Here is a 27,132-nt window from a genome sequence, read left to right on the forward strand (position 1 = left end):
CTTCTCCTTCTGGGACACCAATGATACGTACATTATTGTACTTTGTTTCATCCCTGAGTTCCCGGAGACGTTGCTCATATTTTTTCATTCTTTTCTCCATCTGCTCCTTTGCATGTAGGCTTTCAGGTGTTTTGTTCTCCAGTTCCTGAGTGTTTTCTTCTGCCTCTTGAGATCTGCTGTTGTATGTTTCCATTGTGTCTTTCATCTCTTGTGTTGTGCCTTTCATTTCCATAGATTCTACTAGTAGGTTTTTTGAACTTTTGATTTCTGCCGTATACATGTCCAGTGCTTCCTTTACAGCCTCTATCTCTTTTGCAATATCTTCTCTAAACTTTTTGAATTGATTTAGCATTAGTTGTTTAAATTCCTGTATTTCAGTTGAAGTGTACGTTTGTTCCTTTGACTGGGCCGTAACTTTGTTTTTCTTAGTGTAGGTTGTAATTTTCTGTTGTCTAGGCATGGTTTCCTTGGTTATCCAAATCAGGTTTTCCCAGACCAGAACAGGCTCAGGTCCCAGAAGGAAGAAATATTCAGTATCTGGTTTCCCTGAGGGTGTGTCTTAGAAAATTGCTCCACCCTTTGATATCTCGGGTCACTGTGCTTTTCTGCCCAGCAGGTGATGCCTGTTAGCCTATAATTCTTGACTGGTGTGAGGAGGTATGGCCGTGTTCCCCCAGGCTCTGGGGTCTGGTTCTGAATGGAAAGGGCCCCACCCCTTTCTTCCTAGAGAAGACAGACCCCTCAGGTGGAGGTCGTTAGCATTTCAATGGTCTCGCTCTCTGCTTGTGGTGTCTCCACCCTTCCCGGAGTCACAGCCCTGGAAAGTGAAAATGACTGGGGCTTTCTCCACTGAGACAAAGAAGAAACAGATAGTCCCCTTCAGACCCGGTCCAAGGCGACCCTCCTGCTCTCCCAGGTCAGTCGTCACCCAAAGCCTCTGTCTGTTTTTTGGGGATGCGTACCTGTAGTGAGCAGTTCACACTCGCTACTTAAAACCCCTGTTGGAGCTCAGCTGAGCTGTATTCGCTTGCTGAGAGAGAGCTTCTCTCTGTCACCATGAGGCTCCGCAGTTCAGGCTATGGGGGAGGGGGGTCTCCCGACCTGGTTCCGCAGGTTTTACTTACAGATTTTGTGCTGTGTTCTCAGGCATTCCTCCCAATTCAGGTTGGTGTATGATGAATGGATGGTCTCGTTTGTCCCCCCGCAGTTGTTCTGGATTATTTACTAGTTGTTTCTGGTTTTTTGTAGTTGTTTATGGGATAATATTGACATTGATAGCTGCCAAACTCTAGTTCTGAGTCTCATGTGTCACACAGATACTTGAAGTTCTAGGGCCAGACCCAGTTATACACAAAGTTCTCAGCATCTCAGAATCTGAAGGAAACCATTAAAACTCAGGAAAAGATGTGACTGCTCTATGACCTCACAATAGAGAGATCTTTAGAATAATCCTTCATCTGATAACCTGTGCTCTAGCATTCAATACACAGGGTTTGCACAATATAGTTTGTCTATATTTGTGAAGTGTTATAGTGTTATAATGTTTGTCATCTTGTTTCTGGCTTATTTAACTTAATATATTGTCCTCAGGATCCATCCACCACGTTCCATGCCACACAATTTCATTCCTGCTTGAAACCTCAGTGTTCTATTGTATGCCTACACCACAGTCCACATTCTGTTTGTTTGTTGAAGTACCCTAAAGCCACTTCCATCAATTGCAAATCAGAAATACTGCCACTATAAACACCAGTTTGCAAATGTCCATTCAGATCTCTGTTCTCAGCTCTTTCAATGATATACTCGATTGAGGTTTCAGGATCTTATGGCAACCCCATATACTTAGATTCTTGCAGAACCACCACACTGCACTCCAGATGGGCTGTACCATTCTACTTCCCCACCAGCAGTGAATAGGTGCATCCCTTTCTCCATATTTCTCCAGCATTTGTGTCTCTCTGCTTATTTTACCTCTGCAGTTTTATACAGATGTATTCACATACCATACAATCATTCATCCACATTGCACAATCAATTGTTCACAGTATAATCATATAGTTGTGCATTTATCACCACATTCAGTGCTTGAACATATTCATTAATCCAGAAAAGTTACATAAGGATAATAAGAAGGGAAAAGTAAAAATAGAAGTAAAATAAAGTGAGACATAATACAACTAAAAGGTCAGACAATACCACCACCACTAAGAATCCCATACCTCTCTCCTAAATCCATCATGTTCCCCACTTACCATCTTTTCATTTTGGTATATTTCCCTTGTTACAATTAATAGAAGCATATTACAATGTTACTGTTCACTATATAATGTAGTTTTTGTTGATTATATTTTTCCTCAGTACTGTCTCATTCTCAACCATTGCAAATGTGACATTCATTTGTTCTCCTACTGAAGAAATTTTCTTATATCTGTACATTTAAACATCGTCATTGTTCAGTCAAGGTTTTGCTGTTTTACAGTACCAGTCTTTATCTATCTTTCCTTTTGGTGTCATGCATATCTGTAGCTTTCCTCTATCAACTTTATCACAGTCATCTTTGTTCATTGTACTTACAATATTGTACTACCATCATGGAGTATTTTGCTATCCATTTCTGGATCTATACTATGAATCCCATTGAACATTCTGTTCTCCTTCAGCATCAAATGCCCAGTCTCTACCCTCTTTCTATGTCATGATAACCTATGTTCCTAGCTTTTAACTCTCAAAGTTTTTTCATTAATCTTAGTTCATTTTAGTGAGACCACACAGTATCTGACCTTTTGTTTTTGTCTAATTCCACTCAATATAAGGTCCTCAAGGTTCATCCATGTTGTTTTATACTCTGTGTCTTTTTTTCTGTCTTACAGCTGCATAATACTCCTCTCTATGTATATGCTACTCATCATCATTTGTTTGTCCACTCATCCATTATGGACATTTAGGTTATTTCCATCTTTTGGCATTTGTGAATAATGCCACTATTAGCATCGGTTTACAAATGTCCATTAATTTCTTAGCTTTCATTTCTTCTGAGTATATATAGTATTGGAATTCCTGGATAATATGGCAATTCTAATCTTAGTTTCCTGTGGTACTGCACACTGCCTTCCAGAGGGGTGCATCATTCTAAATTCACACCAACAGTGAATATATAGGCCACTTTATCCACATCCTCTCCTACCCTTGTTATTTTAATTCTTTTTTGAAAATGACCATTCTAGTATGTGTGAGTTGATATCTCATTATAGTTTTGGTTTGCATTTCCTTAATAATAAGTGATGTTGAGTATCATTTTATATGTTTTTCATCCATTTGCATTTCCTCTTCAGAAATGTGTCCATCCAAGTCTTTTGCCCAGTTCCTAATTTGGCTGTTTGTCTTAGTGCTTCTGAGTTGTAGGATCACTAAGAAGCAGACAGAGGCTTTTAGTGATGATTGACATTCAAGAGCCAGAAGGCTCCTCTGTCCTGGGAGGGGGAGCCCAGAAGACCAGGTGTTATCTTTGGCCACTGGGTGAAACTTGGGGCCTGCCAACTGGCTCTGAAGGGGATTTCTGTCCCTTTTTCTCTCTCTCAACCTGAGCAGCTCAGTGGAGAAAGCCTCAGCCATTTTCATTTTGCAGCACTCTGACCCTGACAGGGGTGGTGATAGCAGAGTCAGAGATAAAGGGGCTATTTAAATGAAAATGATAATTCCATAGGCATGTGTCTTCCCTAAGAGGAAGGAGGTGGGGCCCAGCTCCACTACCCATCTTCCATTCAGAACCAGACCCCAGAGCCTGGGGGAAAACAGCCAAAACAGAAGCTAAAGGGGCCAGACCTTTAGGAGCAACAGGCTGAGGGGCACCACCTGCTGGGCAGGTTAGGAAAATCACATTGGCTACAGACCTCACAGGAAAGATTGTCAATCCCTAAGACATAACTGAACGGAGACATGAAACTGAATATACCCCCACTCTGAGATCTGAAACTGCCAACCAGGAATTTTATATGTGGTCTGAGAAAATCTGATTGGAGTACCCAAGGAGACTAGATTCCTAGACAATGGAAAACTATAATCTACATTAAGAAAAATGAAGATATGGCCCAGTTCAAAGGAAAAAATTTACACCTCAATCACCTCAATCAATCATTAATGTCAATCAATTTACACCTCAGTCAATCATTAATGTGAATCAATCAATAATGTGAATCATTTTTCACATTAATGAATCAATCTATTAAAGACTTTCAAATAAATATGCTAAATCAAATAAAAAACCAAATCAATTAGCTCAGGGAAGATATGGCAAAAGAAATGAAGCCTATAAAGAAACACTGGGCAAACATAAGGTAGAAATTGGAAGTTTGAGAAAACAACTGGCAAAATCTATGGAAATGAAAGTCACAACACAAGAGATGGAAAACACAATGGAGACATACAACAGCAGATCTCAAAAGGCCAAAGGAAACAGTCAAAAACTGGAGAACAAGACACATGAAATCTTACACAAAAAAGAACAGATAGAGAAAAGAATGGAAAAATATAAGCATGATCTCAGGGAGTTGAATGACAACATGAAGAGCCTAAATGTACATGCCGTGGTTGTCCCAGAAGGAGAAGAGAACAGAAAAGTGTCAGAAGCATTAATTCAGGAATTAATGAATGAAAATATTCCATCTCTTATGAAAGACATAAAATTACAGATCCAAGAAGTGCAACATACCCCAAACAGAATAGATCTGAATAGACCTATGCCTAGACACTTAATAATCATATTATCAAATGTCAAAGACAGAGAGGCTTCTGAAAGCAGCAGGAGAAAAGTGATCCATCACATACAAGGGACACTTGATATGACTGGATTTCTCAGTAGAAACCATGGAGGCAAGAAGGAAGTGATGTGACATATTTATGATACTGAAAGAGTGAAACTGCCCACCAAAATTTTATGTCTGGCAAAACAGTCATTCAAATGTGAGAAGGAGTTTAAAATGATAGACAATAAGAAAGTTTGTGAACAAGGTACCTGCACTACAGGAAATGCTAAAAGGAGAACTACAGAGAGTTAGGAAAGACAGGAGTGAGAAGTTTGGAACATAATTTTGTATGATGATAGCACAGCAATGTGGGTACACTGAACAAAGGTGACTGACTATGATTGAAAGCAGAATGTTAGGGGCATATGGGAGAACAGAAGAAAAAAAAGGTAAAGACTGAGACTCTATAACTCACTGAAACCTAGACTGCTCAATAGTTGTGATAAAATGTAGAAATGTGCTTTTGCATGAGGGAGAACAAATGAATGTCAGCCTTACAAGGTGTTAAAAATTGGGTGGTATTGGGGAAAAATACAGTCAATGCAAATTAGAGACTATAATTAACAGAACATTGTATTATGCTTCCTTTAAAGTAACAAAGGCAGTATACCAAATCTAAATGCCTATGAGAGGGGTACATAATCTAGGGCCATGGGATTCTTGACATTGGTGATTGTCTCACTCTTTTATGCTACTTTAGTCTTATGCAATCTTTCTTGTTTTTACTTTTATCTGTCATGATTTTCTCTTCCTTTTTCTTTTTCTTTTGGCTCCATACCTTCTTTGAATCTTCATCCTTTGTGGAAGAAATGGAGAAGTCCTTATATAGATAGTGGTGATTTTAGTGAATACATAAATAAATGACTATACAGGGAACCATCAATTATTTTCTTATGACAGAATGTATGGTGTTTGAACAAAACCATCTTAAAAACAAACAGGTTGGTGAAGAAACATTTTGGTCACTATATTGAGTGAAATATGTCAGACACGTAAGGAAAATATTCCATAGTCACACTGATATAGACTAATTATAATATGTAAATTCATAGACATGAAATGTAAGTTACAAGTATATAGAATGATGCTAAAGAATGAGGAGTGTTTAAAGTTGGAGCTTAAAAATGGGAATATATAAAATAGTGAACATGTGTTGGACAATTCCTATGATTACCTGTAGATATATTACATATCTCTTTAATGAAATAGAACAAGTGTATGAAATTATAACCAGAAATCAATAATAAAGGAGTAAATAATAAAGAAAATATACCTATTGCAAACTGTGTACTATAGTTAGTAGTATTTTAACATTCTTTCATCAATAGCAATGAATGTACTATTAAATATGAGTCATTAATGGAGGGGGTGCTTAGGGTTATGGGAGGATTTGAGTTTTCTTTTTTCTTTATGTCTTTTCTGGACTAATGAAAATGTTCTAAAAATTGAAAAATATACTTGTGGTAACGGATGTGCAGTTCTTTGATGATACCATGGGCAATTGATTGTTCACTTTGGACCTTTGAATAATTGTATGGTATGTGAACAATCTCAGTAAAATTAAATTAAAAAAGGTATTGAGAAGATTTGGAGTATTCATGTAGCAGGCAGGAAAAAATTAATTATCAAGACATAGTACAGTTACCAGGTATATTTGAAACCCTCTAGGAGTTGTAACTATGTTTAGATCAGGATCAATATCTTACTCAAGAACTGTGCCAGATGTAGTCATGGAAAATTGCAGTTATTTGTAGTCACTGAGTATTGAGGGTTAGTTTGATGGATGGGGTAAATAATCACAGGGACATAATGTTGGTCTTGGTAAGTATCTTTTGAAATTATAAAGGGAAAAATTCTGGGAATAAAAATGAGAGATAGAGGATGATGTTTGTCAAGAGGGTCAGTACGTTGTACATCCCCATGGACAAGCAGAACTTGGGCATGGGAGAGAAGGTTGTGGACACAGGGTGGGACTTCTGATGTTTGATATGAAAGGGATATTCCAGGTAAAATCTGAGTGATATGTAACACTCCAGGAATTTAAGCTTGGCAGACAGGCACAGCAAAATTATAAATCTAGCTGTGTTATTTTCTGGTCATGTAATTTTGTCATAATACTAAAATTTTCTGAATTCTGATACTGTCATTTGTTAACTTGTTTTATAAAAATACTCATAAGCAGCAGGATTATTGTCAGGATTAAATAAGCAAATTCAGTGAATCACCAAGAAGAGTCACACATTATACACCTTATGTTCTCTTTATTTCTGGGCCTCTGATACAACTTGGCAAGTTAAACCTACTTTTGCTTGTGACAAATTACCATCAATTATCTGTGAAGAATATTTAATAATTAAGCATTTTATGGATAATTTACTGGTTATAGATGATTAATTCTTTCACATGAATGCACACACCACACACTTATGCCCACAGCACATATAGAGAGAAAGATAAATGAATGCTTATTCCTACAAAAGATGATCCATAAGGTACAAGCCTACAACAACCCCTTTACATAATTATATATGGAACAACTAGATAGCCTCACAAACACCTTCAGTCTGTAGTTTTTGACCTCTGTGCCTTCTGAGAATTGTGGAACACAATAGAAACCTTATGAACATATACTCCTGTTACTTTCTTATCCAGGGGATTTTATAGTTCTTGATTTGGAGGATGAACAACATTGATCCCTCCAAATGAAAATAGTTTTTGAAATTATTAATCCCATCATGAAATCTTTTTGAAGTTGCACGATAAATATCCAAATCCATTAGGGAAATTTCTCAAAGTCAGTGTTCATGGGTTTGAGGGAGTTATCTTTCCAGAAATCCAAAGGAATTGAACCAAGATGAGTTAGCACAATTGCATACAGAAAGGCAGGGGCAGGATAGAGGAGGGGAGTGGGAGTGTCCAGAGGACAGGTATAGATGTTGGAGAAGCAGTGGTTCTTCATAAACAAAAAATACTGTGAGAATTTATGCAGTATTTACCTGCAGGGGAAGAACAAAATCTTAATATGTTATAAGGTAGAGATACCTATTCTTGAATCATGGAGGGAACTGAAAAACTGACCACCATGGGACAATTAACACATGAAATATGATGATTTTCATGTTCTTATCTATAAGGTATCTGTATTCACATTTTCTTTATTAACAACATGAGGTGATGAACATTTGAGTGTAGGAGATTGAGAATCTTCCCCTGTTTCTCTTAGAGTACAGTACAAGTTTTTGCCAGTTGGACTAAGGGGTGGGCAATTCCTGCTGAAGATTTGAGTATTTGTGACAGGTTAGTCTGGAAAATGTGGACAAATTTTGAGTTTCTTGTCTTCTTTGTCTTCAGCACTGAATATTTATTGCTCAGACTAAGTGTGGAATCCAGAGGAAGACAGTTGGTGACAGAACTATTGACAATGCAAACACTGGTGAGATGGGAATTACTATTTATGTTGAAATAAAACTCTATTAAAAAATATGCCTATTTCACCTCTGACCTGACAGTTTCTAAATATACTCATGAAATATTTATATATTTGAGATCCACTTAAGTATATCCCAGACTCTGGTATAATTATGGTGGTCCAGGAAATGAGTAGGAAATCTTATCATTTACACTGATTTATTCCAGCTTCTATTAATGCTATGTATTCATGGAAGAGATGTGTGAGGATTTATGTGCCTCGTGGAACCTATGACCTCAGTGGGAAAGTAATTCAGTCATTCACACAACTCCTTCCCTTCTGCAGTGCCATCATTTCTACCTATCTGCTGTGGATATTGGTAGGAATAGTGTTATCTGATCTCAGATGCCTATGATGTTTTAGGAATCAGTGACCTTCAATGATGTAGCAATAGACTTTGATGCAGAAGAGTGGGCCTTGATGGATAAAACCCAGAGAAACCTGTCCAGACATGTTATGCTAGAGATTATCAGTCATCTGGTGTCAGTGGGTGAGTTTCTTAAAATTTACTCTATCATGTATACACCTATCTATCCATCCATCCATCCATCCATCCACCTAATCTCTCATCAATACTTTCAAGTATCTAGACAACTGTTGTCTATGAATTTAGGCATGGGGATAAACATATACTTAATTACTGTGACTGAAAGTCAGGAGTCATCCTTTGCTGGAAGTGGATTATCAGTACTGTGTTTAAATTACACTTCCATGTTCTCTTCACAGTTTACCTTATTGTTCATAATCATCTGCCCTAGACTTGATGATCATGAACTTGAATCAGCACAGAACTCAAAATCTATGCTTCTGTTTCTCAAAATTAGGGCATAGACTCTGCAAATCAGAAGTGGTTTCCCAGTTGGAACAAGGAGAGGAACTTTGGAGAGAAGGATTAGGATTTCTCCAAGGACAGGGTACAAATGAGTTCTTGGATGCTATGCTTCAGTATCAGGAGGAGTCTGGTCAATGAATGAGGAGGTCATTAGAAATATCAACTGAAGATTTCCTTAATTGAGTGATATTCCCTGTAATGTAGGCTATGGCTTTGGGGGAAGTCTCCAAATATGTGCAATTATTCCATGCATGTTTCAATCTCTAGTTAAGAATCCATCTATGATTGTCTTTGACTTACAGGCTGAGATAATTATTTAGTCAAACTTACACAGGGTGGCTTTTTTCTTGTCTTCCTCTTTGAGAAATTTCCCTCCCTTTACCACCCAGCATGCCATCTTATTATTTTCCATAATTTTAGTATGGAAAATATTTTAGTTCTCTATTTCTAGGAAATGTTTTGCTACTTTTCAGAGTACACATTAATTTTAGGCTCTTTCCCATTGAAATGACAATATTTGAAACATAATCATATGAACCTTTGAAGTTTTTGATATTTCAGTCTGCTAATGACACTCTATAATGTTTACAAAATTTTATTTCAGGCAGACAAAAAGACCACAGAGAAGAAGAAATGATAACCATGCTACATATCTGCATTAAGGACAAATATAACATCCAGTCAAAGGTAAGCATCCTAAGTGTGAGCAGTGGGCTTCAAAATAGATTCCTGGGATTGAATAGTCTAGCAGTTCACCACAATCGTCTGAATGTAATTAAATATGAGATTAAACCCCATCCCATCAATAAGTTTTGGATAATTTTGGTAAAGGAAATAATTAACCTTACCTGAAAACCATTAACCTGAAGTCTTATAAAGGTATAGTTGCATAAACATGTTTATATACCCATTCTTTGAAACATATGGAAGTATTCAAAATTAATTAGAAGACTCTGCAGTTGAGATGCTAAAAGAAAATCTGCATACAAGAAAGTAGCACACCATGTGCATGTCAATAACATGAATTTTAACTGGAGCCTCACTGAATTATTTTATAAGAGAATTGAATTGATGAGTATATGTGGATATACCTTTAACAGTTTGTCTTCTCATTTGTAGCAGCCAATTTCTACCATTGGAGAGGATCCCTTTGAAGGTAATCATTTGGGAGAAGATTTAATTCACTCCACATTGACTGACATGGAAACAAAGCCCTATGTAAATGAACATTTTCAAAAAGCTATCAATTATCAGTCATTCTTTACTGGACATAAGCAAATTCAGTCTGGGCATGATTCATATGACTACCATCTATGTGTAAAAGCCTTGAGAAATATTTCTGTCCTTAGACAGTATGACAGAACTTGCATGGGAGAGAAATCATATGTTTGCCAACTATGTGGGAAATACTTCATTCAATGTTGTAACTTTAAGGAACGTGAAAGAACTCACACTAGGGAGAAAGCACATATATGCCATCAATGTGGGAAAATCTTCAATTATAGTTCAGAACTCAGAGATCATGTGAGAATTCACACTGGGGAGAAACCATATGTCTGCCATTTATGTGGGAAAGCCTTCCGTGTAAGTTCTAAACTTAGGCAACATGAGAGAACTCACACTGAGGAGAAACCATACATCTGCCATCTATGTGGGAAATCTTTCAGTCTAAGTGAAAAGTTTAGGCAACATGAGAGAACTCACAATGGGGATAAACCATATGTCTGCCATTTGTGTGGGAAAGCCTTCCGTGTACATTTTAAACTTAAGCAACATGAGAGAACTCACACTGGGGAGAAACCATATGTCTGCCATCTATGTGGGAAATCCTTTAATCAAAGTGGTAGCCTTAGGCAACATGAGAGAACTCATATTGTGGAGAAACCATACATCTGCAATCTATGTGGGAAATCCTTCAGTCTAAGTGAAAAGTTTAGGCAACATGAGAGAACTCACACTGGGGACAAACCATATGTCTGCCATCTGTGTGGGAAATCCTTTAGTCAGTGTGGTAGTCTTACAATACATGAGAGAACTCACACTGGGGAGAAACCATATGTCTGCCATTTGTGTGGGAAAGCCTTCCGTGTAAGCTCTAAACTTAGGCAACATGAGAGAACTCACACTGGGGAGAAACCATATCTCTGCCATTTGTGTGGGAAAGCCTTCCGTGTAAGCTCTAAACTTAGGCAACATGAGAGAACTCACACTGGGGAGAAACCATATGTCTGCCATCTATGTGGGAAATCCTTCAGTCAGCTTAGTAGCCTGAGGGGACATGATAGAACTCACACTGGGGACAAACCATATGTCTGCCATTTTTGTGGGAAATCCTTCCGTCATAATAGTAACCTTAGGGAACATGAGAGAACTCACACTGGGGAGAAACCATATGTTTGCCATCTATGTGGGAAATCCTTCAGTCATTGTAGTAGCCTGAGGGGACATGAAAGAACTCACTCTGGGGAGAAACCATATGTATGCCATTTGTGTGGGAAATCCTTCCATCAGAATTGTAACCTTAGGCAACATGAGAGAACTCACACTGGAGAGAAATAATATATATGCCATCTATGTGGGAAAGAGTTCCCTAATAATTCTAACTTCAAACAACATATGAGAACTCACACTGGGTAGAAACCATACATCTGCCATCTATGTGTGAAATCCCTAAGTCAATATGGCATCTGTAAGTAACATGAGAGAACTTACACTGGGGAGAAACCATATATTTGCAATTTATGAGGAAATCCTTCAGTCATTGTGGTACCTTTAGGCAACTTGGTGAACTCACATTGGGAAGAAACCATATGTCAGCTTTCTTGCAGGAAAGACTTCACTGATAGAGTGATCCTCAGACAACATGAGATAACTGCCACTGGGGAGATATGCCTGTGATCTCTGTGGGAAAATCTTTATAATAATTCTGCCAGTAGGAACATTATGGAACTCAGTGAATATGTTGGGCATATGGAAGAGTTTTCAGACACACCTACCAACTTTAAAAGTAAAAACTCACACAGGAGTGTCATCAATGTCTAAAAGCCTTTATTTACAATGTATCCTAAATAACATGATTGCACTATCCTGGGAGGAACAGTATATAATTACCTATAATAGATTTCAGCTGAATTCCAGCATTTGTGTATGCAAGCATAGCTCAGGCATTGGAGTTGGAATAACTCCAAAAACAGAAAACTGGATAGGAAAGACATTATCAGTAGGAGGAAACTCTTAGAGAACTCTAGGACATAATTATTGGTGGAATAATTACTCAGTGGAGAAATGTGTGAAATCTTTTTCTTACAGAGCAATATGTCAAATACATGTGAAGTTTCCCATTTTGTAAAATATTCTCTGTATATGTATAGAATGAAGAAAAGTCTTTGGTGGCTTTGAATTTACTCCTCAAAGTTTAATTTCCCATAATGAGGAAATGTCAACACTGAAATCAAATAAAAAAGGGTTCAGCTGGAGTTCACATCAGGAACATTAGACTAGGAAAAACATCAAAAATGAATGTTTTACAACACAATTCAATCATGCATTCAGAGTTTTGCCTAGTAAATTATAATGAGAAACAAATTAAGACATATGATTGTGATGTGATCTGGGAGTGCTGAATGCAGAATTTTGTATTGAGTTGTAGGCAAGGAAATCAATGTTTTTTCTCAAAGTTTTGCAAATACTTATGAAGTAAAAGCTGTAGCTGAAAATTCTATAATGTTCAGCTTCCATTTTTTCACAGAAATCTAAACATAAATATGATTGTTAAAGCAGAGAACTTTGAATATTAAGAGATGAATATACAGAAGATTATGCATCATAAATGTTACATAATCTGAACAGGTATGAATCCAACAATAATGGACAGAATATAAATTAATAGATAACTTTGGGTTCATTTCTGGTGATACATACATTTTCCTTTACACTGTCCATATACGTCTTGTACCTTAAAATGGAATTAAAATGAACTCTTAAAGGTATAATAATAAGGTTGTAAATCATGGAGTATTGGGTAGCCTGATGATGGATAATCTCCCAATCTTGGTCAGGCATTGGGGTCATTCCCTTCATTAGAAATAGGTTTGGGGAATCAGAGATGGCAGATTAGGAGAGATGGAACAAAATTATCCCCTGTGGAAAACACTAAGTAAATGACAATGTGCTCCAGAATAGCAGTTCCAGGCTTCCACCTGCTTGGCAAAGACTTCTACATACATAGTGGCTGTGGTCTTGGAGAAACCAGGAGACTGCATTTGGAATCATGTGAGTGTTTAAGGTCCCTGGTGAAGTGGAAGCCAGTGTCATGCCATGGTGGGGAGAAACAGAGACAGTGTTTGGAGGCAGGTTAGTGTAAAACCTGGAAAGCAGCTGGGGAGCTGGCAGTGAGAGCCACACTTGAGAATGGTGGGGAGTGCCTTCCTTGCCCTGGGCCCCTGACTCTGTATCTGACATGGGTGATAGCCCTTTGCACACCCACAGGTAAAAGCCCTCATGCTGGGGAAGAGCTGTATCACAGAAGTTGGTAATTCCCACACCCTGTACAGATATCTTTGCAGTGGAGACTCCCCTTCACAGTGCCATGGCTGAGAGATTTCTTAGGGATTTTGCTGGCCTGTGCCAGCACACACTCTTCTGCCCAAGCCCACAGAATGCACAGCCTAGAGGCAGGGGTGCCACATGGAATTGGCAGAAGCCCTACACCAATCACAGGGATTGTGGGCCCAGAGCAGAGAGGGTCTGTATGGAATCTGAGCTGAAGGGTTAGATATGTACTGCACCCCCAGGTCATTCCAGCCCCAGCCCATGGAATGGAGGGAGAACTTGGTCTTAAAACCATCTTCCCTGGCAAACTACACAGGGCAAACCCCTCACCTACAGGGCTGGTGGTCCGCACAACATATGGAAAATTAATGCAACAATTGGATCTCCACTAGTTATGAATGCCACCCACTGCATAAATGAAGTTGGGGAGAATCGGTTTGACTGTAAGTCATGGCTCAGGAGTGCTACCTGCTGGTAGTTTAGGGATAGTGCACTCCATCATGCTGTAGCTCTATCAAATTATAGATAATTGTTTAAATAAGCCTGCATAGCCTAAAAGGACCCCACCAAGATAAGAAATGCAAAGAGGCCAAATGCAACAGGAAATTTTAAAGCTTATGAAGAAACAGAAGGTAAGAATAACACAAACACCTGAACTCAAAAACCAGAGGAGACAGAGACCTTGGAGCAATTAACCAAAGAAGTAATCACAAACACCAATATCATGGCTCAGGATATAAAGGACATCAAGGAGACCATTGTTCTGGTTTGCTAATGCTGCCATTATGCAAATTAACACATGAATTGACTTTTATAAAGGGGGTTTATTTGGTTACAAAGTTTCATCTTAGGATATAAAGTGCCCATCAACAATAGGGTACCTTCAATGGAGAAATGTAAATGTCATTGGAAAACCTTTGTTAGCTCAGAAGGCACATGGCTGACATCCCCTTTCCCCGGGTGGTGTTTCAAAATGGCACTCCAAAATGTTGCTCTTGGGACATTTTGTCCTCTCTTAGCTGCAGCTGCTCTTCAAAATGTCACTCTCACTTGGTTTTCAAAATGTCTTTCAGAGCTGCACTGAGTTCCTTCTGTTTGTCAGTTCATTTATATGGCTCCAGTGATTTAATTCAGAGCCACCCTGAATGGCTGGGGTAAAATCTCCATGGAAGTTATCCAATCAGTCATCACCCACAGTTGGGTGGGTCATTTCTCCATGGAAACATCCAATCAAAAGGTCACACCATAATGAGAAAGATAATCTGTTCCCACAAGATATCATTGAAGATAATGGCATTTTTGTGGTCATAATACATCCAAACTAGCACATTCCACCCCCTGGACCCAAAATGACATGCTCTTTCCACATACAACATATGTTCATCCCTTCACAATCTCACAAAAACTTAAATCCTTGCAGTAACAATAGATAAATACAACATCTCATCAAAATCCATTACAGGCATGGTCCTGTCCTAAAGCAAAATTCCCCTCTGGCTGTAGACCTGTGACACTTAGAACAAATTATCTGATTCCAATATACAAAGGCAGTGCATTCATAGGATAAGCATTCCCATTGCTATAAGGAGAAACTGAAAGGGAAACAAAGTTTAAGGGACCAAAATGGCTCGTAAACCCTGCAGGGCAAACTCCATTAGATTTCAAAATCTGAGAGTCATTCACAGAATAATGTTGCATCCTTGGAGCTTGAGAGAGCAGCAGTCCCACACTCCAAATGCTTATGTGGCCACAGTTTTCTCTCCAAATGCCGGGGTGAGTGATCCAACATATCCATATATTGGGGAGATCACCTTTGTCTAGCACCTACCCTCCTCAAAATTTGGGGTGCCACACAGACTCTTCCTCTCTGGGCAAAGTCTCTCCCCTCTCTGAAAAGTGGGGTGGCAGCAAGGCTCTCTCAAATCCCTGGGGAATGTTCAACTCCCTCTCTAGGTACTGGAGTGGCAGCACCCTTCCTGTGCATTGAGGTGGAAGTTCCAGCCTCTGCTTCCAGTACAAACTCACCTTTCCACATATCTTGGCTACTTTGTTCTCTCTGCCTGAGACCTCTTGACACCAGACCTCAGTCTCCGTGATTCTGTCAATTGAAGAAATTTCTCCTTCAATTCATTTGTTCAAAGTCCTCTCCTGTCCAGACCAGCAATGGCTTCATGTACACAGATCATGCAAATATCCAGTTGTCTTGGCATGAATAATGCAAGGGTCAAAATTTTAGACAAGAGAAGTTTCCACAAATCCTTTCTGGATAACTCTATCTGTAATCCTGGCTTGTACTGAAATGGCAGTTGGGTTCCATGTTGATTAAATCCTCATAAGGAGCTGTAGATTCTGAGGTCTCCCTTTTTGAAACCAAGAGTTTTCTGGACCATCAATTTCTGGTTTCTTTGTACCAAAAAGTTCTGTTCTTAGCTTATCTCCCTGTGCTTGCATTTTGCTATAAGCTGCAAGGAGAAGCCAGGCTACATTCTTGATATTTAGTGTCAAAATCTCTTCAGCTAGGTTTCCCAGGTCATTGTTTTCAAAGTCTGCCTCCCATCAAGTACCAAGACTCAATTTTGCCAAATTCTCTGCCTCTTTAAAGCAAAGATCACCTTTCTTCCACTTGGCAATGACACATTCATGATTTCTCTTCAAGGCCTCATTGGGAATATCTTTAGAGTCCATATTTCTATTAACATTCTCTTCAAAGCAGTCCAGGTCTTTTCTGTAAAGCATCTCAAACTCCTCCAGAGTTTTCCCCTTATCCATTTAAAAAGCCATTCCTACATGTTTGGTATTTGCAAGTTAAGCATCACCAGCATCTCACTACTCTGGTACCAAAATCTGTTCTGGTTTGCTAATGCTGCCATAAGAAAGGCATGTGGAAAACAATGTAGTTATTGTAGGTTACTTGTTTTTCTTATTCCTTTGCTTTTTTTTGTTTGAAAAGTTGTTTTTCTAAAATTTTTTGATAAATAAAATTTTAAATGAAAGTCTCTAATGATGGGAATGTAGGAACTGAGAAAATGAGGGATGGAATGTCAGACATCTTAATTACTGTATATCTTTCCATTTTTGGATCTACAGTATGCTATTATCTCCTCAAAAGATTAAATATAAATATATAAAGCAAAGAAACATAAGGCAGAAATGCAATCAGAAAATAAACAAAAATGAGGAAAACAACATTGTGGCTTGGTTACTTATAAATGGTGCAAGCCTGGGAAGCTGGACCAGTCACTACAATCTCAGTTGTCTCATCTCTAAAATGGGGATAATAAAGCCTTGTGGGTGATTGTAACAAATAAGTGAAATGAAACATGTAAAGCCCTCAGCACACAGCCAGGCAATTCAGCAATCCATGAAAGGGGGTTTTGTAGCCTTCCTATAGCAAACCCATAAACCCAGGTGGATCATGTAAAAAATAATCAGACAAATGCCAGCTGGGGGACATTCCACAAACTATATGGCTTGTCCTCAAAACTGTCAAGGTCATCCAAAACAAGGAATATCTGAGAAACTATCATGGTCAAGAGGGGTCTAAAGAGACTTGATGACTAAATGTCTTGTAGGATCCTGGAGAGAGAGTCTTGGAACAAAGAACATAAGATCAAAATGAAGGAAAGCAGAATAACATGTGCTTCAGTTAACAAGAATGTAACAAATTATAATGTATCAGCAGTTGTAACAAATGTTCCATATTCGTTCCAGTTATGTGAGAACTCTATTATTTTTGCAATTTTTCTGTAAATCTAAAAGTTTTAGAAAATAAAATTTATTTGAAAAGAAAAAAAAAAAGTAGAAGATAGCAATGGATGTATAAGTAATAAGATTTAATCAGTAATGGAAAAGCTCCCAAGAAGGCTTAAGTCCAGGAATAAATCAATTCAATGGTGAATTGTACAAAACTTTCAAAGAAGAATTAAGTTCAATACTTTCCTAATTCTTCCAAATTGAAACAGAAGTAAATTTCTAATTCTATGAGAATAACATTATGGTAAACCAAGGTTACATAAAAGATATAACAAGAAATGAAAATGAAAGACCAGTTTCCCTCATAAATACAGATGGAAAATCCTCAATAAACTACTAGCAAATTAAATACAACAGAAGAATAAGAGTTATCCACCATGAACAAAACAAAATAGGATATATCTTACAAATGCAAGGGTGTTCAAAATAAGAAAATCCAGCAGCATAATGCACCACATTCACAGAATAAAGGGGGAAAATCACATGACAAACTCATTTGAAGTGGAAAATACATTTTATAGAGTCCAGTGCCCTTTCACAGTAAAAACACTCAGAAGAATAAGAATAGAATGTAGTCTCCTCTGCATGAAAATGGTATACATTTAAAAACCCAGTTAATCTTATAGTCAACCCTGAAAGAGTGAAGTCCTTCCATGTGAGGTCTGGAACAAGACTAGGATGCCTGTTTAACCACTGACATTCAGTACTGTACTGTAAATCACTCCCAAATATATTAAACTATAGAACAAAATAAAAAACACCCATTTGGAAAGGAGGAAGGAAAACAATCTGTATTCAAGATGACATGATACTTTACTAGAAACTACACAAGTATCCACAATAAAACTTGTAAACCTCATAAAGGAATTCAGCCAAATTCAAGATACAAGATTAACAAGAAAATCACTTGTGTTTTATACATCAGGACAGAACATACCTAACTAGAAGTTTAAAAAATTCATTCAGTAAAGAATCCTAAAGAATAAAACACCTGCGAATAAGTTGAAATTGAGAGGTGAAGGACTGTACACTGAAAACTGAAAAACACTGCCATAGGAAATAAGAGAAGATGCAAGTAAATGATAAGAATTCCTCTGACTTTGGAAAGGAAAATTAATAGCAATAAACTGGCAATAATAACACAAGTGCTCTATCATTGACTGTAATTGCTATTGAAATCCCAGGACCCCTTTTAGCAGATATGGAAAAGATGATCCTTATTCATATGGAATTACAATACACCAGGATGAGGATATATTTCCATGTTCCTTAGCCTGTTTAGACCATAAGCTGTTTCAGAGAAGGCAGTGTATCTTATTCTTCATTCACAGATGATAATTTAGTGCTTAGCATACAGTATTGCTGAATAAATATTTTTTGAATGACTGAAACCAATGGTAGGGAGAGTTGAACAAATATTGCTAACAATAGGGAAGAAAGAGAAGAGGAAAACAAGAGGAAATACTGTTGCAAGAGGGCAGCCCCATGAATGAAAGTCAAAACCAGACTATGGAAATGAGACAGAAAATATTTTAGTGTACCAGAAGATCTGCCTAAGAATCAATGATAGGGAAACCATTGTGGGAATCCTTGCAATACTAGAACCCACACCTAAAGAGAGGTGACCTCCTCCTGGGTTGAAGGATTCCATTGGGATAAGAATGAAATGTGGAGCTCCAAAGCTGTCTCCCAAGGGTCAAAAATGGCACATATTTGAATTTTTCTTTTCTTTTTTATCTACAGAGAACTAAATATCTCCAGGAGTAGAGAAACAAAAGAAAAATAATTCATGACGTTTATGTGAATGAAATTCTTTCAGGCACAGAAACTAAATACTTCACCTACACTCTCTCAATTCTATTTCACTAAACTGTGTTGAAAATGAAACACAATTTTGCCTTCTAGATACCTCATGAGTCATTCCATCTCCCTGCCCTTTGTGGGAACAAAACTTCCAACTTCTTCCTTCATTCAAGGAAGAAATTACATTGGTGAACACAGACCCTTCTTTGATAATTTCCGAGTGGATCTCAGTAGACTTTCATGTGTGGTGGGAATGTATTATGACTCTAGCAATCTCTTTTATTTGTTGTGAATTTAGAGACACAAACAGGGAAAGCACATAAAGAAGAATTTATCATACAATGTCATGCCTTGTTAAAAAGGCTGATTGTGGGGGGCAGTAATTGTTACATTAAAATATCTTTTTTCTGTAATCTGTCTCACCTGGCCTTAGCTTTCACTCATGCATCTTCCCTCATGGAAGTATCTGTTTAATCACATTCATCTTTTTATTTCTTTAAATCATTCAGCAAACATTTATTCATCAAATACTTAATAATAGGCACTGAATATTGTTCTGGGAATAAAGTATCAGTAAGACATTTTTCCTTATTTCAAAATGTTTACATCTAAATGGGACAAGAGTCTTAGAAATGAACATACATAATATTCTGAGGTGGCACTGAAATCCTTGTGAAATGGAGCAAAATGACTGAACTTCTCCTGTGGGTGTTAGTGGTAGCTTCACAAGGGTGCTGATAATTGTACTGACTTGCAGGAAGAATCAGACTAATTCTGGGAGGAGAAGGGGAAAGAAGCACAGCTAAATGAGATGCCTGGGACACAGATGTGGGATCAATATAACCATAAGGTGTGGTTGGGTTTTAAAAGTAGTTCTTAATATCTGATAAACAATGAATAGCATGGTGTGAAATGTTGAACATGAGCCTGGCCATGTTGGCCGCAGCCAGATAACAGAGGGACTTGTGTTTGTCCATGGAAAGGATATTTATGTTTGAAGTTATTTGAGAGTCAGTGCAGGGTATATTTGGGGGACTGGGGTGATGTTCATGAAAAGTCTTGCCCTGAGGAAAGCTCACTCTGGATGAATTTCTGATGTGAAATCCTTGGAGATATAATGAGAGCTGGAAATAGCACAGTGGAAGTGTGGATGGAGTTTTGGGGAATGAACATGTGTGGGTTTGAATTGTAATGTATAAAAATGTTCTAAAATACTAGCCATAATGCCAGAGATTTTACATTCATTATTTAATTATTTCATATATTCTATGAAATTGGTATGGCTTTACTGATTTAATGGATGAAGAATATGAGATCTATAGCTGTGTTTTATCTTGACCATGGCACACAATTTCTTCTGGAATGAAGCTTGGTGTTGGTTATTTCCTAGAATTTTCATTTCCCTAATAATTATTCTTTGTAGTAAATTTAATTTTTAAAAGTGGTGTTAGATTTACTGGATTTCAGGGATATTAGTGAGAGATTTTAAAACCTCTCATCTATTTTCCCCCAATCTGAACATTTTCCATCCAGAAGACCACTGTTCCAGTTTGCTAATGCTGCCAGAAAGCAAAACACCAGAAGTGGACTGACTTTTATAAAGGGGGTTTATTTGGTTGCACAGTTACAGTCTTAAGGCCATAAAGTGTCCATCAACAAAGGGCAACTTCACTGGAGAAAGGCCATTGGCATCCAGAAAGCCTCTGAGAGCTGGTAAGGCATGTGGCTGGTGCCTGCTTGCTCCCAGGTTATTTCAGAATGGTGTTCTCCAAAATATCTGCATCAGCTTCCAATGGCTGTCTTCAAAATGTGTCTCAGCTACAGTTAGCTGTGAGCTCCTTCTCTCTGAGCTTTTTTAGAGCTCAAGTGAACTAACCAAGGCCCATACTGAATGGGCAGGGTCATGCCTCTATGGAAATTCCCTAATCAGAGTTATCAGCTACAGCTTGTTGGATCACATCTCCATGGATACAACTTAATCCAAAGATTCCAACTTAATCAACATTAATATGTCTGCCCCTACAAGAATGCATTTAAGATTATGGCTTTTTCTTGGGCACGAAATACATACAAACTGGCACATTCCAACTCCTGGACACCAGAAAAAACATTCTTTCCAAGTAGAAATAAATTCATCCCATCACACTATCACAAAATCTTGGATCATTTCAGTAACAATAGTTAAATACAAGATCACATCAAAATCAGTTACAGGCATGGTCTGTCTAAAAGCAAAATGCCCTTCTGGTGGTGGACTTGTGGAACCTAGAAGAAGTTATGTGCTTCCAATATACAAAGGAGGGAAAGTCATAGGATAAACATTCCCATTGCTATGAGGAGAAACTGAAAGGAAAACATGGTTTAAGGGACCAAAACAGTTCTTAAAGCTCACAGGGCAAAGTCCATTAGATTTCAAAGTCTGAGATTCATTCACAGAATGATGTATCCTTGGGGCTTGAGAGAGTGGAAGTCCAACCCTTTCCAAAGGCTTTCATGGCAGCCCTCTTCTCTCCAAATGCTGGGGTGCATGCTCCAACATACATTGGGGAGATCACCTTTTCAGCCCCACCCCCCATACATCTGTGTGCCACCCAGACTCTGCCTTTCCAGGGCAAAGACTCTCCCCTCTCTGAACAGTAGGGTGGTTGCCAGGCTCTCCCAGTCTCCAGGGAATGTGCTCCACCCTCTCTGAGGCCTAGGTTGGCAAAAGTCTTCCTAAGTATAAAAGCAGAATGCCTGCCCTCAATCTCCAGGGCAAACTCACCCTTTCCATGTGTGTAGGCTGCTCTGTTCTCCGTGCCAGAGACTTCTTGACTCCAGACCTCAATCTCCATGGCTCTGTCTTTGAAAACATTTTTCCTTCAATTTGTTCCTTGTCTGTCTCCTGCATTCCAGACCAGCAGTGGCTCCATCTATAAAGATCTCAAAAAAATTCTGTTGGCTTTGCATGAAGCACACAGTGTTCAAAGCTGTCAGAGAATAGGACTTTCCACAAATCCTTTCTGTGTAATTCCATCTCCAATCATGTCTTGTACTGAAATGGCAACTGTGTTCCATGTTTGGTTAATTCCTCATGGTGGGCTGTATTTTCTGGGGTTCCACCCCCTGGAAGCCTGGAATTTTCCAGACCATCAGTTTCTGCTTTCTTTGAACCCAAGAGTTAATTTATAAGTTTATCTCTCTCTGGCCTCATTTTACTATGAGCTGCAAGGAGAAATCATGCTACATCCACAACTTTTAGTTTTGAAATCTCAGCAAAGTATCTCAGCTTGTTGCTCTCAAATTCTTCCTTCCACATGACACTAGGACTCAATTTTGCCAAATTCTCTGCCAGTTTAAAACAAGGATCCCCTTTCTTCCAGTTCACAACACATTCATCATTTCTGCTCAAGTCCTCTTCAGAAGTATCTTTAGAGTCCATATTTCCACCAACAGTCTCTTCAAATCAGTTTATTCCTTTTTATCAAGCTCCTCACCATTCCACCAGAATTTCTCCTTTATTTAAAAAGTCTTTCCAGCATGATTGCTATTTGAAAACTCAGCAGCACCCCACTTTTCTGGTACCAATATCTTTTAAGGTTTGCTAATACTGTCAAAATGCAAAACACCAGAAATGGACTGTCTTTTATTAAGGGGGTTTATTTGGTTACACGGTTACAGTCTTAAGGCCATAAAATGTCCATCAACAGAGAGTACCTTCACTTGAGAAAGGCCATTGGCATCTGGAAAACCTCTGTTAGCTGGGAAGGCATGTGGCTGGTGTCTGCTTGCTCCCAGGTTGTGTTTTGAAATGGCATTCTCCAAAACATCTGCATCAGCTTCCAAAGGCTGTCTTCAAAATGTCTGTCTCAGCTACAGCTAACTGTGAGCTCCTTCTGTCTGAGCTTTTATAGAGTTGCAGTGAACTAATCGAGGCCCATGCTGAATGGGTTGGACCATACCTCCCTAGAAATTATATAACCGGAATTATCACCTACAGTTGTGTGGGTCACATCTCCATGGACACAACCTAATCCAAAAGTTCCAACTTAGTCAACATAATATGTCTGCCCCTACAAGAATTTATTGAAGAATATGGCTTTTTCTAAGGGGTGTAATCTATACAAACTGGCACAACCACATTACAATTTTTTGTTATAAATAACAGTTTCTCAGAAACCCTATGTTTTTGATGACCTGCATATTTTTTAATTCATTTTATTGAGATATATTCACTACCATGCAGTCATACAAAACAAATCATGCATTTGATTGTTCACAGTACCATTACATAGTTGTACATTCATTACCAAAATCAATCCCCGACACCCTCATTACCACACACACAAAAATAACCAGAATAATAATTAAAGTGAAAAAGAGCAACTAAAGTAAAAAAGAACACTGGGCACCCTTGTCTGTTTGTTTGTTTCCTTCCCCCACCTTTCCACTCATCCATCCACAAACTAGACAAATGGGAGTGTGATCCCTATGGCCCCCCCAATCCCACTGTCCCCCCTCATAAGCCACATTTTTATACAGTTGTCTTCAAGATTCATGGGTTCTGGGTTGTAGTTTGATAGTTTCAGGTATCTACCACCAGCTACCCCAATTCATTAGAACCTAAAAAGGGTTGTCTATATTGTGCATAAGAGTGCCCACCAGAGTGACCTCTCAGCTCCTTTTGGAATCTCTCTGCCACTGAAGCTTATTTCATTTCCTTTCACATCCCCCTTTTGGTCAAGAAGATGTTCTCCATCCCACAATGCCAGGTCTACATTCCTCGCCGGAAGTCATATTCCACGTTGCCAGGGAGATTCACTCCCCTGGGTGTCTGATCCCACGTAGGGGGGAGGGCAGTGATTTCACCTTTCAAGTTGGCTTAGGTAGAGAGAGGGGGCCACATCTGAGCAACAAAGAGGCATTTGGGAGTAGGCTCTTAGGCACAATTATAGGGAGGCCTAGCCTCTCCTTTGGACCTGCATATTTTTGAGGAGTGCTAGTGAGGTATTTTGTAAAATGTCTCTCGGTTAGAATTTGCATGATGTTCTTCTCTTGATTATACTGGGATTATGAGTTATAGAGCAAGACTCCAGAGAGAAAGTGCTATTTACATCTCATCATATATCCATGTTATACCTTTTTAATGTGACCTATCTCTGTTGATGTTGACCTTGATCAATTCTTGCCAGGTTTCCCCACTTCAATGTTCCTCATTTTCCTGCTTTTCCATATATCACCTTTGGAAAGAAGTGAACACTTTAGCAATGGGGGATTATGCGCGACCATCTTGAAAGAGCAATATCTATGTAAATTATTGGAATTCTCCTGTATAGGAGATTTGTCTCTTCTTATTAATATATTCAACAATATATTTATAACATATGGAGTCATGGTATGTATTTTTTACTTTGTGTTTGATATGCTACTTAGTTCATTTTGTTTCAAGTTTGGTGATAGGATCTCTTTCAGGTCTTCCCTGAGTCTCCTTGATATTCCCCCATAGTTATGGCTTTATTGCATGCCTGTTTACTTACTGGTCCTACAGAACAATACAGGCTCTTTTTGTGTATTTATTTTCCAGGCCTAGTGTCAGCCATTTCTCCCAGGAACTTTCTATTTGGAATGGTGTTAAAAATCAGGGTCTGGACAGTATTTGTGCTCTTTGCTACTGGTGCTTCTAGGTCCTCACCACAGATTAGTAAGAAAACATGGGCATGTACTAACCTGTGCAACTATGCATAAATATAAATATTTCTATATGTAATCCTCTGTATCTGTACTAAACTTCTTATGAGTTCTTGCTGATGTGCCTAACTCTAAACCATCACCACATAGAATAGTCTAGCCTTCTCCCCTTGCTTATGAGTAACCTCCAACACTAAAATAAGAAAACGTTCTCCTCATCTTCCATCTGTATACTTAATTGCTTTGTTCCAGGACACATTTATAGAAGGAATGGACTTGATAACCCACACCCTGGTGGGATAAAATTTATCCACTAGTGTTCAGTACTTACACTCAGTTTCTGTTGCCTTCATTTTACAAACCCCATTCACATCCAATATGACTACTTTAGGACCTTTTCCACTGATTCCCTCGTGTGAGTGTTTCATAGATTTGTAAGACATTTGTATTAGTTTGTCAAAATTTGCATTCCATCCAGACATTTCCTTGAACTTGTAAATGAAACTTTTATTACTTATATTAAGGTTCATTTTTTTTTGTCTTAAAGCTCAATGTGTTTTAACAAATGCATAAAGTTATATGTCTATAATTACAGAATTACACAGAGTAGTTTCACTGCCCTGTGCTTCACCTATTTAATGTTCCTCTCCTATCCCCATCCCTTGGCAACCAGTAATCATTCTATTGTCTATTGTTTTCCAATTTAAGAAATTCATTTAATTGAAAGTAAATTTATGCAACCTATTTAGACTTTTTTTTCAATTACCAATAATTACATCCATGAATTCTGTAGGTGAATGGAGCATTTCTTTTTGTCTCTGAATAATGTTCCTTTGTATAGATATAAAAGTGTGTTTATCCATTCACCTACTGAAGGACATCTTTGTTGCTTTCAGATTTAGAAGATTATAAATAAAATGTTATAAGCATTCATGTGTAGTTTTTTGTGTGGACATATATTTTCAAATCATTGCCATACCAAGAGCATAATTGCTGGATTTGATGGTGAATCTATGCTTATTTTACAAGAGACTGCCAAGCTGACTTTTTACTGTACCATTTTGTATTCCCACTACCAAAGAATGAGAGTACTTATTGTACCCCATTTTGTATTCCCACTACCAAAGAATGAGAGTACTTATTGTACCCCATTCTCACCCTCTATTAGCATAGTGGGTGTTTAGGTTTTTAGGTATGCTAATGTGTGCCATGATTAATAATTGTGGTTTAAATTTTGAAATTTCCTAATGACAATTAATGATGAGCATATTTTTGAATGCTTATTTAACAACCCTGTATCTTCTCTATATAGTGTCTGTTCATATTTTTGCCCATTTAAAATTTGGGTTTAAGAATTCTTTGTGTATTTGGATGCAAATCACTTATCAGATATGTGTTTTCAAATATTTTCTACAAAGCTCTAGGTTTTATTTTATTACTTATTAATATCTTTCACAGAGGAGAATTTTTATATTTCAATAAAGTCCAATTTATAAATTTTCTTCAACCTTGTGTCATAATTTCAGTGCTATACCAAAAACAAATCACCAAACCATGACCCACTAGATTTCCCTGCATGTTTTCTTCTGGAAGTATTATACTTTGAATTTTGGTTTTAAGTGCAGGATTCCTAATGAGTTAATTTCTGTACAATCAATTTGATGTTTGTCTAAGTAACTTTTGTTTTACCTGTGAACATCCCATTGTTCTAACAGCACTTGCTGAAAATTCCATATATTTTCCATTGGGTTGCTCTTGCTCCTTTGCCAAAGATTAGTTGACTGCAATTGTGTGGTTCTATTTCTCAGTTCTCTAATGGTGTTTGTATGTCTATTTTTGGGGTTCTCACATGTTACTTGTATCTGTTTCACCAATTCAACACAGTTTGTTCAATTTATTGTTGTAGCTAGACTGAAGATCATGTCATATTGGGTCCTGCCACTTTGTGTTTCTTCATCTTCATTATTGTTTAGACAATCTAGCAGTTTTGTCTTTCCACATAAACTTTAGAATTAATTTGTCAATATCTACCAATTAACATGCTGCCTCTTGGAATGGTATTGAACTGAATGTATAGATCATTTTAAGATGAAATGACATCTTAACTATATTGAATCTTCCTAACCATGAAGACAGAATAAATTTATTTATTTTTCAATTTTGATTCTAGTAATGTATATCCAATTCAAATTATCTCATTTTTACCCTTTTGAAGTGTGCATTTTGATAATATTACTTACATTTAAAATATTTTG

General features: G+C 37.9%; 3 protein-coding genes across 5 annotated transcripts in view; 2 read left to right on the forward strand and 1 right to left on the reverse strand.

The window, feature by feature from the left end:
* The window catches only part of LOC119520166 (zinc finger protein 596-like), a 73,745-nt gene extending 62,970 nt beyond the window's left edge, over nucleotides 1-10,775 (forward strand). Inside the window, exons 3-7 of the mRNA XM_037817892.1 lie at nucleotides 8,154-8,235; nucleotides 8,635-8,761; nucleotides 9,708-9,790; nucleotides 10,223-10,733; nucleotides 10,771-10,775. Coding sequence (XP_037673820.1) covers nucleotides 8,224-8,235; nucleotides 8,635-8,761; nucleotides 9,708-9,790; nucleotides 10,223-10,733; nucleotides 10,771-10,775 — 738 coding nt within the window. The 5' untranslated portion in view covers nucleotides 8,154-8,223. The remainder of the gene's footprint in view (nucleotides 1-8,153; nucleotides 8,236-8,634; nucleotides 8,762-9,707; nucleotides 9,791-10,222; nucleotides 10,734-10,770) is intronic.
* LOC119520537 (zinc finger protein 596-like) overlaps nucleotides 1-27,132 on the reverse strand; it is an 803,197-nt gene that overhangs the window by 379,997 nt on the left and 396,068 nt on the right. The window lies entirely within an intron of this gene.
* LOC119520167 (zinc finger protein 596-like) lies at nucleotides 10,794-14,414 on the forward strand. Its single transcript, XM_037817893.1, has 2 exons — nucleotides 10,794-10,807; nucleotides 10,849-14,414. The coding sequence occupies exons 1-2, from the start codon at nucleotides 10,794-10,796 to the stop codon at nucleotides 11,660-11,662; spliced, it is 828 nt and encodes a 275-aa protein (XP_037673821.1). The 3' UTR covers nucleotides 11,663-14,414.

Source organism: Choloepus didactylus, chromosome 25 (assembly GCF_015220235.1).
Source record: "Choloepus didactylus isolate mChoDid1 chromosome 25, mChoDid1.pri, whole genome shotgun sequence".
NCBI lineage: Eukaryota > Metazoa > Chordata > Mammalia > Pilosa > Megalonychidae > Choloepus > Choloepus didactylus.